Source organism: Grampus griseus (genome assembly GCF_964374135.1).
Source record: "Grampus griseus genome assembly, chromosome: 5".
Classification (NCBI taxonomy): Eukaryota; Metazoa; Chordata; class Mammalia; order Artiodactyla; family Delphinidae; genus Grampus; species Grampus griseus.
The window spans coordinates 12,269,755-12,284,538 of NC_138998.1; the positions used below are offsets into that span (position 1 = coordinate 12,269,755).

The 14,784-nt window shown below is 40.1% G+C and overlaps 1 protein-coding gene across 1 annotated transcript in view; it reads right to left on the bottom strand.

Moving 5' to 3' along the window:
* The window catches only part of MRPL3 (mitochondrial ribosomal protein L3), a 44,773-nt gene extending 30,845 nt beyond the window's left edge, over positions 1-13,928 (bottom strand). Inside the window, exons 1-4 of the mRNA XM_082654593.1 lie at positions 13,704-13,928; positions 12,507-12,691; positions 11,377-11,468; positions 9,400-9,498 (exon numbers count right to left, since the gene is read on the bottom strand). Coding sequence (XP_082510719.1) covers positions 9,400-9,498; positions 11,377-11,468; positions 12,507-12,691; positions 13,704-13,795 — 468 coding nt within the window. The 5' untranslated portion in view covers positions 13,796-13,928. The remainder of the gene's footprint in view (positions 1-9,399; positions 9,499-11,376; positions 11,469-12,506; positions 12,692-13,703) is intronic.
* Between the last annotated feature and the right edge of the window lie 856 nt (positions 13,929-14,784).

The window sequence follows — 14,784 nt, forward strand, 5'->3', positions numbered from 1 at the left end:
GTGTCAGCATATTTTCAGCACTCCATATGGTTCTGATGTGAATCTGGGGCTGGGAACCACAATAACAGATGAACTGTCCATGTTCTTATTAAAGCCAAATCCTTCACTGTGTGCTGACTCCTACCTCCTCTCACCTACTCAATGGCTTTACTCCTGAAACTGTCCCCACCATCTTCTTAATCAACAATTTCCCCCTTTCCACTCGAACTTTCCTAGCAGCATAAAAGAATCACAATAACTCACATTAAAACACAAACCTTTCCTTGGCCACATTATCTCCTCCAGCTAATCTTTCTGTGCCTGCCCACGACAAGGCTTTCATCAGGGGCTTCCAGCCCCTCGTACTCAATGGGACGTGCTGGTCAAAATCACCAAATGCCCTGGTCACCATGAGCACTGCTTGGCACAGGCAGCTGCTCTCTCCTTGGAAGGCCTCCACTCCACTTCCAGCTACTACTCCCTGGTTCTTTCACAGGCTAATGACCCACTTTTCTAACATCCACCCCAAATTCTACTCTGAACTACAAATTTTTCTGCCCAATTGCCAAGTCAACATTTCACTTTGATGTCACACAACAACTCAAGTTTAACACGTCTAAACTTGAACTCAACACGCTCCTGCCCCGCCAGGCCTGCTCTCCTCGTCTTCCCAATCTCAATAAACAGCAGCTCCATACTTCTGTTTAGACCAAAAATTCTATGGTCACCTACAACTCTTCTCTTTCTCACATCCCATGTCCATCCATCAGCCATTCCTGTAGCCTCTATTTAAACATATAGCCCACATCAGCCACTTCTCACTCCGACCCCAGCCAGCCGTATATCGTCTGGATTATTTCAGTAGCCTCCTATCACGTCTCCAACTTCTATACTCCTGACCCCCTGGTATGTTCTCCATTCACAGGCTGGCATGATCCTTCTAAACTCAAGTTACATTAGTCTCCACAATGGCCTGCATCTTGTGCAGAAGAATCGAGTCCTAAGTCCTCACCATGGTTTCCAAGGTTCTACACCACCTACTCTCCTCCCAGCTTGCCCTGCCTCAGGGACAATGTGCTCCTTACCAGTCTAAGAACTCACTAAACAACAGCCTCAGGTCCTTTGCACATACTGGTCCCCCTGCCTGGAATGCCATTCTGCCAGATTTTTTTCCCTTTACCTTTTCCTCTCCATAGTCTTAAACTGCCTATGCTATTTACAACTGCAGAAAATGTCTGCCTCACTATTATAGGTACACAGAATAATGACCTGACTTACACACATCATGGAAAGATCATCACAATAAGTTTAGTGAGCATCCATCATCTCATATAGATAAAAAATTAAAGGAAACGAAAACAAATTTTTTCTTTGTGATGAAAACTCTTAGGATTTACTCTTAACTTTCACATATAATGTACAGTGTACAGTGTTAATTATATTTATCATGTTGTACATATATCCCTAGTATTTATTTACCTTATAACTGGAAGTTTGTACCTTTTGACTGCCTTCATCCAATTCCCCCTCCTCCATCACCTGCCTCTGGTAACCACAAAACTGAAATCTTTTTCTATGAATTTGTTTGTTGAAGTATAATTGACCTATAACACTGTGAGCTCCTGGTGCAAAACAAAGTGATGCAATATTTCTATTACACAATGATCACTATTGTAAGTCTAGTCACCACCTGTCACATACAAAGATATTACGTAGTTACTGACTATATTCCCCACACTGTATATTTCATACCCATGACTCATTTATTTTGCAACTGGAAGTCTGTACCTCTTAACCTCCCTCACTTATGTCTCTCCTCACGCCTCTGCCAGATTTCTGTATAATATGCTCTCTCACTTCATTCAGGTCTTCACCCAAATATCAACTTACCTTTCCTGATTTTCTACCTAAAATAGCACCACTTTCTGTCTCTTGCAATGCCCTTAGCACACTTTATTAATCTTCAAAGCACTTCCCTCCATCTGTCACAATACACATTTTTTAATTGTTTATCTTCTGTGCAATAGCTTCCCTGTCTCACCCCCAAGCCCACCAAAATGTAAGCTTCTAGAGAGCAGAGACTGTAGTGGCTGCTCCATCCCCAGCTCCTCGCAGGTCCTACTGTCTGCTCTTCCCTCCACCCCTGCTTTTTCGTTCTGCTATTGTAAATATCCTTGAATAGAAAATATCCTTGAATAGAAAACTTTATGGACAACTTATTTCCTTACCATAATGTCCTGTTGTCTTTTTTTTCTGTTTTAATTCTTAACTCTTGATATAGATACTGTAAGACTTACCAAAAAAGCTGTACCACTTCCTGATGTGAAGAGCCTCTTTCATGAGAATATAAGCAATAATATTTATCTTCCTGCTGTTCCCTCTCCCTCTGCTTCCCCTCTGCTCCTAAACGAAGCACCTGCAGGACCCCAATGAGCCACAGTACTCTACATATGCTTACCTGTGCCTGCCCATGCCAGTCTGTTGGCCTATAATCTCCCCCTGCTATGTACTTCCAAAGCTCACTGAAAGTCTGTTAAATACATGTCTAGTCCCAGGTCCAGTGATAAGCCACACTTATCTGAAGAACATGTATTTGAATATGCAGCAAACTTCAGGTACTTGCTAATTTCAGTTTGAAATAAGAACTGTGCCCCTTTATAACTTACTGAGTAGGCTGTCCTCAGCTGACATGAGGGTGGCATTGGCCTATAAGCAGAGAACTTTAGTTTCTGGATCAGTCCGCAGCCCCCCAAGAATCTCCCTGGAGCCCCCCAGTGGGACTGTGCAACAAATACTGAACAGCTCTGCTCCGGATGTCCGCAGAAGATTGTTCTCTACCTCACAGAGTCCCCTCGGGAAGCTATCCTTTCTTCCAACAGTGATAACATACATTCACTCCAGTCATTCTTTATGGTTTCACTTCCCATATGCTGAAATCTAAGACTGATATTCAACATCGCTTTTACCAAGGCCCCTGCTTTTCATCCTCAGTCATACTCACTTCTTCCACAAAAGCAAACACAAAAGTTCATTTAAAAATGTGGCTCGGGCTTCCCTGGTGGCGCAGTGGTTGAGAGTCCGCCTGCCGATGCAGGGGACGAGGGTTCGTGCCCTGGTCCGGGAGGATCCCACATGCTGCGGAGAGGCTGGGCCCGTGAGCCATGGCCGCTGGGCCTGCACGTCCGGAGCCTGTGCTCCACAACGGGAGAGGCCACAGCAGTGAGAGGCCCGCGTACCGCAAAAAAATAAAAAATAAAAAAAAAATAAATAAATAAAAATGTGGCTCCTTGAAAAAGAAATAAAAAGAAATCCAGACTGAAAGGGAAGAAATAAAACTATCACTGTTTGCAGATGACATGATACTATATATGGAAAATCTTAAAAAGATGCCATCAAAATAACTATTAGAATAAATGAATTCAGTAAAGAGCCAGGATACAAAATTAATATATAGAAACCTGTTGTTTTTCTATGCACTAACAATGAACTATCAGAAAGAGAAATTCAGAAAACAATCCCACTTGCAATCGCAAATTATCAAAAAAATAAAATACCTAGGAATAAATCTAACCAAGGAGGTAAAAGACACTTGGACAACTAAAAGACACTGATGAAAGAAAGTGAAGATGACACAGAGAAATGGAAAGATATACCATGCTAATGGACTGGAAGAATTAATACTGTTAAAATAGTCATACTACTCAAGGCAATGTAAAGATTCAATGCAATCCCTATCAAAATACCAATGACATTGCTCACAGAACCAAAACAAAAAATCCTAAAATTTGTATGGAAACACAAAAGACCCAGAATAGACAAAACAATTTTGAGAAAGAAGAACAAAGCTGGAGGTATCATGCTCCCTGATTTCAAACTATACCACAATGCTACAGTAATCAAAGCAGTATGGTACTGGCACAAAAAGAGACACACAGATCAATAGAACAGAAGAGAGAGCCCAGAAATAAACCCACACTTAAATGGTCAACTAATCTATGACAAAAGAGGCAAGAAAATACAATGGGGAAAAGACAGCCTCTTCAATAAATGTTGTTGGGAAAACTGGAAAGCTACATGCAGAAGAATCAAACTGGACCACTTTCTCATATCATATACAAAAATAAACTCAAAATGGATTAGACTTAAATGTAAGACCTGAAACCATAAAACTCCTAGAAGAAAACATAGGTAGTACAATCTTTGACCTAGATCTTGGCAAAATTTTTTTGGATCTGTCTCCTCATGCAAGGGAAACAAAAGCAAAAATAAATAAATGAAATTACATCAAACTAAAAAGTGAAGGAAACTATTAAGACAAAAAGACCACCTACTGAATGGAAGAAGATATCCACAAAAGATATATCTGATAAGGGGTCAAAATCCAAAATATACAAGGAATTCATACAATTTGACAGCAAAAGAAACCCAACAACCCAATTAACAAGTAAGCAGAAGACAAGAATAGACATTTTTCCAAAGACATACAAATGACCAAGACACTTGAAAAAACATGCTCAACATCACTAATCATCAGGGAAATGCAAATAAAACCACAATGAGATATTGCCTCCCACCTGTCAGAATGGCTATTATCAAAAAGACAAGAAACAACAAGTTTTGGAGAGGATGCGGAGAAAAGGGAACCCTTGCACACGGTTGTTAGATATGTAAATTGGTGCAGCCACTACGGAAAACAGTATGGAGGTTGCTCAAAAATTAAAAATAGAAATACCATATAATTTAGTTACTCTATTTCTGGGTATTCTTCCAAAGAAAACAAAAACACTAATACGAAAACATATATGCACATCTATGTTCATCACAGTGTTATTTACAATAGCTAAGATATGAAAGTGACCTAAGTATCCAATGCTAGATGAATGGATAAAGATGTGTATATACGTGTACACACACACACACACACACACACACACACACACACACACACACACACACAAAATGGAATATTACTCAGCCATGAAAAATAGAAATCTTGCCTGCAACAACATGGATGGGTCTAGAGGATATTATGCAAAGTGAAATAAGTCAGATGGAGAAAGACAAACACCATGTGATTTCACTTATATGTGGAATCTAAAAAACAAATGAACAAAGGTAACAAAACAGAAACAGACTCATAGATACAGCGAACAAACAGGTGGTTGTCAGAGGAGGATGGGGTGGATGGGATGAGTGAAATAAGTGAGGGAGGGTAAGAGGTAAACTTCCAGTTACAAAATAAATGAGTCAGGAGGATGAAATGTACAGCATGGGGAATATAGTCAATAATATTGTAATAACTTTGTATGGTGACAGAAGGTAACTGTGAGGATCATTTTGTAACGTACAGAAATACTGAATCACTATGTTGTGTATCTGGAACTAACAGTGTTTTAGGTCAATTAAACTTCAATAAAAATTTTAAAAATGTGGATCCTTAAAATTATTTTCCTGATGTACTGGATTCAGATTTATTAAATTTTAGAACAGACTTCAATTTTATTTTTGACCTTCACATATTCCACCTGGTAACTTAAAAACATTATTTTATTAATATTGGTTTTTAAGTATTCCAGGAGGCTTATGAGAAAAATCCTGTACTTTTTTTAGTAATACAAAATGGACAAGATAAACATCTTGACTAAGTAACTATAGACTGAGACATAAAAAGGACAAAGGTAATACATACTTCCTGATTATCTTCCAATTTCACTAGAAGTGAATAATTTTTTTCTTTTAAAATCAAAATATCATAAAACTAATTGGGTATCTGCCCTGAGAAAAACCAGATGTTCAAGATGAGTTGAGTCAACAGCAGTGTAACAAAGGGCTTTTTTTCCTCTAACTTCCAAATAAATGATTTCAAAAGGCAATTTAAAAGACTGACAGCAGAGTCACACTTGGATAATCCTATCTATGAGGTTGCATTTTTTTCCTCCTTCTTCAGAGTTCTCTGCAATTATCCTCCTCACAATCAAAATGCTTCTCTGCTCCTAAGATGAATTGATTTAACCAACTTTAAGGCCACTTAGCTTCCTTATTCAAAAACACTATGTACCACATCAGTTTTTATTTATTATAAGGTACACAAATAGCAAAAGCAAAGCAGTCTAGTTTCTTGGAGGCATAAATTCTTTACAGATTAAAAAAAATAACATTCTAGCCCTATTAAAAATAAAACTGATTCAATCAACTCATTTTAGAATGCTTAACTATTTAATATTACCTATTCATAGGTGTCTCTTCTCTCTCTCAAACCCTCTATAATCAATCTACCTGCAGTTTCCCTGAGGGTTACAATGTGCAAGAGAAAGTTTGTATACTTTTAATTTCAAAAATCTTTTTCCTTTCTGAACCAAAATGCTTTACTTTTAAAGAATTCTAGAACTTCATTTTCACATCCTATTCTGATGAAAAGTCATTCAAAGACAAAACTTTTTTCTTAATATTATAATACATGACCTCTGGTCCTAGAAAAATAGTATCTTGAAGAATAAAAGGGCCTCTGTAGCACTTCTATACCAGAGTAGTGAACAGTCTTAAAAGTTTATGTCAGATAAGTGGTTAAAATTCACCACAGTATAAGAATACAGCATCCAAATCACCCTGCTGTGCTATTTATTCATTGGTGAGATAAAGCTTAAGGTATGAAAACCAGAGTCTCAAATATCAAAGTAGAAATAAAAGTACTATCGTTTCTGTAATAGTTTAGTTATTATGTTATTTATTTATTTTTTTGCGGTACGTGGGCCTCTCATTGTTGTGGCCTCTCCCATTGCGGAACACAGGCTCCAGACGTGCAGGCTCAGCGGCCATGGGTCACGGGCCCAGCCACTCCGCGGCATGTGGGATCTTCCCGGACCGGGGCACGAACCCGTATCCCCTGCATCGGCAGGTGGACTCTCAACCACTGCGCCGCAAGGGAAGCCCTAGTTATTATGTTAATAAGACTTCATCAATAAGATTATCTTTATCACTAAGTAAAATAGAATAAATTGAGCTGACAAGTTCATTTTTGGAGGGGAACTTTTGTTTTTTCTTAAAAACTAAAATATTTGAGAACCAATGTGAGACTTAGAACTGGGAGAGAATTCACAGACCATCAAGTCCAATTCCTTGTCTTCATGGGTAAGAAAATGGCTGTTCAAAAAGGTGGAGTGAAGGAGCTACTGGCAGCCATGGAAGAACTCAGCTCTTTTGACCCCAGGTCCACTCATTTCCCACTATCGCACAGTCCCAAGAAAGTAATGTTCACAAATCCGCTGGAGCAGAATGGATTATCCCAATAGGACACCTGACTTACAAATACCAAGGCTGTAGAGTCATAAATTTACAAAATTGGTAATGAAATAAAGATGACAGTCCTAACAAAACACAGAAATACAATCAATTAGAAAACAGAGGTGTCTATCAAACTGAAGAACTGTTCACATGATTCACAGGAAGTTGGGCAGATATTTACACACTTAAAAATTTAAACATTTGGCATTTTTAAAAAATGTTTCCCAAAATATCACATTGTGCTTTTAATTACTGTAGTATTATCTGAACCCTGTAGGCAATACTCTGTCAGGAATAGCAGATATTACTATGAAGGCTTAATGAAAAATAAACTAACTATACTACCATAATATGCAAAAATAGCTAAGTCCTCTAATACTTACGAGATAGGCCTATTAAACCATAGGACTCCAATCAGCGCCAATTTGCTGATCAGTATATACTTATAGGACAATTCCACCTGGATTTTCTAAAACACTTTAAACACGTCTTTCCTCCAAAGCAACCCTTTCCTTGTCCCTGTCCCAAGTCATGGCATGAGCACTGACCTGCTGGGTTCTCTTCCCACACGCCCACACTCACCTGGTCTTTTATAATCCCTGCCTCTTCCAAGCCCAATGCAACTGCTCTGGGGCAAAAGACTTTTATCAACTCTCCCTGAGGGCTTAAAACAACCTCCTAAATGTCCTCCCTGCACCTGGCATCTTCTAATTTAGTTAACCATGATAACAATTTGACCACTGCCCTGGTTAAAGAATTCAGAAAGTTCCTCAAAGTTTACAAGATGAGGTCTAAACTTGTTAGCCCTCCATCCTGACAACCCCGCCTGTCACACCTTTATCACATTCTCCCCGACTGCACACTAAGATCCAGACATACGGCCCTTCTCTTACCAAGCACCAATGCTCTTCCATGCATCTGCTTCTGCAGAGCCCACTCTGCCTGGCATGCCTTTAGCACCCACCCTCCTTTCTGGTCTTCTCCCTGTGAAACCTCCTAGAATTCCCACAAGCAGAATTCGCTAATGTGCTTGTTGCATTTATAGTACTGTGTTGAGATAGTCAATTTATTAGTCCACCTTCCCTATGTATTCCCAAAGGGTGCATGTCAAGACACAATTAACAAAGTAAGGCTTTCAGAGTCTAACTGTCACTCTACCTCTTATTGGTGGGTGTCCCTGAGGGAGTTACTTAACTTCGTTATCTTTAGAGTCTGAAAAAGTAAGTTAATAAACGTAAAAGACTTAATGCCTACATACCCAGCATGTAATAAGTGCTCAAAAGTTAACTATGACAAGGAATAGGAGGCAATCGATAAACACTTGTTAGTTTTGACAGCTGCACAGAACAGGTTGTCTCCTAACTTTCATTCATATTCATTTCATAAATAATTTATAATGGAAAAATGTTAATCTAGAGACAAGCAACATTTTAGTAAACCTAAAGATGTTTTAGCAGCCATTAGTGAAAACCATCACCATTTCTAGAAAGGCATTCTCTGCTTTTAGTCATCCCCAAACCCCCCAAAATACTAATTGTGCAGATTTTTTTCACATTTAAACTACAAACTCAGCATTCTATTAGTATTCTACTTGGGAAATACACTTTATTCAGAAAAATCTGATGTGACTTCATACACAGCTTTCTTCCCAATACTGAAAACTTCTAATATACGAAAAATTAATCCTCACATGCTGTTGGAGTCAAGAGTTGAGACAATTTAGAAAAAAAATGAAAATAAACATAAAACAACCACAAAATAATCAAATAGCTACCATCTTTTGAGTGTCTGTTACATGCCAGGCACATGTGAAAACTCTCACGTAATCCTGGTACCAAACCTCATATTAGGTAAGTAGTATTTTTATCCACAGTTTACATCTGGGCAAATACTGAAGCTTAGAAGGTGTAGTTACTTGTTCCAGACAGTGAAGGGAGGTACTGGAGCAAACGCAAAGTCTCCCAGACTCCTGGGGTCAGTAGCTCTATCAGACTGCCTCCCCCCAAATCCACAGTTCACCTCCTGGACAAGTCTGTGGCTATGGGATATCCTCAAAACTTAAAAGAATTCAGAATCTCAAAGAATTCAGGTCTAAAACTAATGAAAGGCACTATTCTAGGAATGAAAGTGCATCCTTACATGGAAACGTGATACAGTTTTTCCTCCTACAGTCAGGGCTGCCATTTTTCCATTATGATTTTCCTTTGGAGTATATTTTAGGACGTGACAGTCTCGCACCTAAAAAAACAAACATAAAAAAACTAAGTATGTGCCAGGACACATGCTAACATTACATACCAGCCACACTGAGGCCCATCCAATCCATCTTATCTCACCATACCAACCACACTCTTAAAAAAACACTGTCAAATACTGAATATAAGGCAAACAGAAAAGTGCATAAAACATAAATATACAACAAAATGAGTATTTATAAAGAAAATATGCATGTAACCACTACGCATGTCAAAAATCCCCCAAACCTCTGTGTCTCTTCCCAATTCCCCCCTCATACCCATTCCTCCTCCCCACCCTTTTTACCCCTAGAGCAGTGGCTCTCGAAGTGTGGTCCCCAGGCAAGCAGCATCAGTCACCTGGGAACTCTGTGAAAATGCAGGTTCTCAGGCCTCAGCCAAGACCTACTAAATCAGAACCTGTGTTTTATAAGCCCTCCAGGTGATTCTGAGGTAAAGTCTGAGAAGAGCTGTCCTAGAAATAACCACCTCTCTTGACATTTATGGTAATCATTTAACTTTTCATTATAATTACTACCTTTGAAAGTATTGTTTAATCCTATAGTTCAGTGCTGCCTGTTGAACCTTTATGTAAATGGAGTCAGACCACAAATACTCCTCCATATTTTCCTGCTTTCACTCAAGATTCTATAGGTAAGGTTCTCCCATACTGTTGTGTGCGGCTCTGTTCTGTCCATTTTCACTGTCACCCAGCACTCCATCATGTAAATACACCATGATTTATTTACCCATTCTACCATGATGGACATGGGAGTTATTTCTACTTTTGGAGTATTAAGAGTAATGCTGCTATAAATCATCTGTTCACATTTTCTAGTAACACTCAGGAGTGGAACTGGGAGACCACTAGTTCACGTACCTCAACTTTTCCATAATGCTAAACTATTTCCTGAAGCAGCTGTACCAATTTACAATCCCACCCATCATCCCTAAAAGCTCCCAAAGTTCTGTAGAGTTCCAGAAACTATAATCCTTTCCTTGATCATTCAGAGTCAGTAAAAACTTACTAAGGGCTTACAGGCCACCTGTGTCTGTCAGCACTGGAAGCACTTACATGCATGAGGTCTCATTTTACTCCCCATCTCCTCCCTAAACGCTTGTCTAAGGCCTGACTCCAATATGAACTGAGCTGTTCAAAGTGATCTGGGCAATGAAGGTCTCAACTTTATCAGTGATCTTTTTATAATAATGATAAAGACAATAACAGTTAACATTTATTGGACATTTAATATTGTTTTAAATTTTAAGTGCTTGACATTTAGAATCTTGTGCAAGTCTCACAATAACCCTTTGAGGGAGATCATAGTGATTTCTTCTACAGAATAAAATTATTCTTTTACAGATAAGACACAATGCTCCAAGGAACACAGCTAGAAAATGGCAGAACCAACATCTGAGGTATTCTGGTTCCAGGGCCTATATTCTTAAGCATTAGAGCTTAACCTTATCTCAGAGAACAAAATGTTACTTCCCCAGACAAAAGTGTTACATTCTGAGTTAGTAAAGAGATCAAAATTACAATTTTGAATTGAAAGAACTCCATAAATGAAAATAAGAAGGGACTGAGATTTTTTCTGATTATGAATTAAACTAGTAGATCTGTAAGAAGCTAGGTTACAATTTTTTTTTAATTAATTGCCCCAGTTATCCCAATGCCAGTATAAAGAAAGCCACCACTCAGGCATGAGTGAGAACATTCACTGACACCATCAGAAGTAAAGCTCTTTTACAGTATCTATGCTCGACTTTACCTCTTCTTCACCACACAGTCAAATGTTTCAGGATACAAATATTGGCCATTTAGGTTTGCACAAATAGATCTCAGCACACACATAGATTTGTTACATCTTCTGTTTCTTACCTGAAGTAATGTGACCACATGCTTCTGACCATCTTTGGTCCACAAGGGCATCATGCCTAACTTCATTGCAATAAGGCCTACTCTAGAGGAACCTGGCAATTAAAAACAAATCAATACTCACACAGACTTTTCAACATTTGTCAACACGATACAATGGTATTTCCTAAATTTTGCTTTCATATAAGGAGCAAGCAGATAAGAAACATGCTGATATATTCATACAGTAAAATACAACTGTTCCTTACACATATAAATGCCTTCAGCCATACCTGACATAATATACTGGTACTCAATAAATCTCTGTAAAATAAAAAATATAAGAAAACCGTACAAAATAAAGAAAATAGTTAAACTGATATATTCTGGTATTTAAAACAGTGGTATTAATAGAGGGCATGATAAATCCATCATTATGCTTTGCTTTCCTAATATCAATTCATATCCAACCTCATTAATTAGGGAACATCTACTTCTCAAATTCTAAGAAGTTAGCTGGAGTTACTGAGATGACACAAGTGGTCATGTTGCTAAAATATGTCAGCATCCACCATGACACTTAGATTTGTTGCATAAATTGATAAAGTTGCTCCACTAAGAATTCTAGCCATTAAACAATTCAACAGCCACAATAACCCCCAACCAACGACAACTCCATGAACAGGAAAGGCCTTATGCTTTTTGGTCTGGCCACACATGGATTTAGCACTCTACCAGGCACACAGAGCTGATTCTGGGGTTATGCTTGGCAGGCGTGGAGTGGCAGAATACCCCAGCTACAAACGTCTGTGTGATACCTTACAGTTTAGATCACACTCTTCCAGCTTTTCTTCCCTGATTTATTTTATATTATTTTTCATCTGAAGAAAACAAGAAAACGTTTGCAGAACAATTCTCTTTTCACCTACAAAGCAGTTTCTTGAGGAAGTCTTGATGATCATCAGACAGTCACTAACAGTAGACTAGGATGCTGGAAATATACTTGCAAAGCAAACCATAATGAAATAGACACACTTAAGACATGAAAAATAAATTAAAGAGATGATAAATTGATTCAGAAGTCACTACGATTTTAAACGTGCCAGTCAGACAGTAATTAGGCGATGAGAACACAACATATACAAAATAACCACCTGGTTCCCAAGGATGTATAGGCCACGGCTCATCTTTCAGAGGACAGAGTTTACTTGCTAATTGGGCTTTATTTTCATCAGAGACCAACTGCTTAACAAAGGGAATATTTTCTTCAGAAAGATGCTCATCCCACCAAGTACCACTCTTGCCATGGAGACTTCTAACCAAAAGCCAGATGTCTGTTCTGTAAAAATAAAAATTAGAAAACAAAGCACAATTCAAAAGGTTCCCCACTTAATGTACAGAAGGGAGGTCACATGAGTTGGAAAGTGTAGTCAGGGCCTTTGGAAAGGGTTTGGATTCTGTTCTAGTTTTTTCCCTGACATTCCTCATGATAATAATGGGGCTCATATTTCAACTGTTAATAGTTACCCTGGAGGAAAAGTTCTTCCTCTTCTCCTCTGGGATAAACAGATTTCTAACAGAGTAGTCCTATGTAGACAAGAGAAGCCACAGGTCCACTAGAACATGTACGTTAACAGTTTACATCCAGTAGAGGTGACAAAATGTGGGGTTACTGATCCTTCTCTGATAAACCCTTGTAATGACATGGCCTTGGCTCAGAGTGGTGAAGAAATTGGGTGTGCAAATTCTAAAATCCATAAAAGACATGACCTGTGACCAGCTGAACACACCAAGAGAGACCTTACGGGACGGAGGTCAGGAAAGAGATGTGTAATTCTTGCCAGGAGGGTCGGAAAAGAAGTAAATCTTCCTGCGATCTATCTCTTTTGTAGGCATGTAGATACATCCAGGCTAGAGTCCCAATTTTTCACTTATTAGTTAAGTGACCTTGGGCAAATCACTTTTCTCTAAGCTTCCTTTTTACGTGCAAAGCGGAATAATGATAGGACAGGAAAATGATGGTATCTGTAAAACGGACGATAGCAGCTCTAAGGTGAGGCTACATGACGTAAGGAGCCTAATGTTCCTAAAAGAACATTTATTACACAGTAAACGCTCACTAATTGGCAGATAATATTATTGCTGTTGGTAATGCTTGTTTTAATGCTCATCAGCATTAAAAAGCAAAAAACCCCACACCTCCAATCCTTCAAAGGGCACGTCCTTAGAGCAATGATTCTTACTCTCCAGGCCTGGACGGAACCCCCTCCTACCCCACGCCGGGCCAGGCCACAGCCCGAGGCCACAGGTGCAGGCACCACGCCGCACCCTCGTCTGTCCTCCGCATCTACCTGTTCTCCGAGCCCCGGGCAGCGCCCAGGCCGCCCGCGCCGCGGTCCAGCACCCGGGCGCCGGTCCGAGCCAGCAGACTCCAACCGGGCATGACTAGGCTGGAAGGGCGCAACCCCTTCACCTCCGGGCGCCCCGCCGCTCCGCTTTCAGGGCGTCCCAGCGCCGGCGACCCAGTCCGCAGAGCCCTCCCGAACCGTCCAAGCGGCCGCCCCCCCACTGCCCTTTCGGACGAAGAGCTGGAGGAGCCACTTCCGGTCCGTTCGCAAAGCGCGCCGGGGCCGAGGTGAGCCCCGGGAACTAGAGTTCCGCCTCCTGAATAGTGCTACGTCGGGATCGAGTCGGCTGGGGAGGGTGGGGTCTAACTGCCTCGGCTCTCCAGGGGTGGAAAAAAAAGGATGCTCGGAGTTTAAACTTTAGGAGAATGAGGCGAACTAGGGACAGGCTTCCTAAGGAAACGAAATCACTTCTAAGTAATGTCTGTTGTGGGGCAGCTCATTGTACTAAGCAGCGCTTGATAATCTTACATTGGCTTACGTTCAAAACAGCCCCGAAGGGAGGCACACAGACTTAGAGTTTTGGTGCTGGTCCAAAATAGCACATCCAGCAGATGGGCAGAGTCAGCACTGAAACAGTGTTGGAATGTACTAGTAGAATATGGCCAAGTTGATGATGTGTGACTTCCAGGGGTGAATCATAAAAGGTATTGCTACTGTGTCTTGGGCTCTTGGACGGCTCCCTATGGGGAAAGCCAGAGGTCATGTTCTGCAGACACTCAAACAGCCCTGTGGAGAGGCCCATGTGAAGAGGAACCAATTTTCCAGCTAGGAGTGAACCACCTAGGAAGGGGATCCTCCAGTCCCAGGCAACCTTTCAGATGATTGCAATTCATGAAAAACTTTGAGCCTGAACCACCCAGCCAAGGAACTCATGGGCTCCTGACCAGAAGAAACTGCCACAGAGAATAAATGATTACTCTCATTTTGAGTCACTAAATAGATACCTAATACACCTTAAGTGCAAATAAACCTAATCACCATGGATGTATCTTGGGCATTCATTCTATTACTCCAAAAGTTTGTT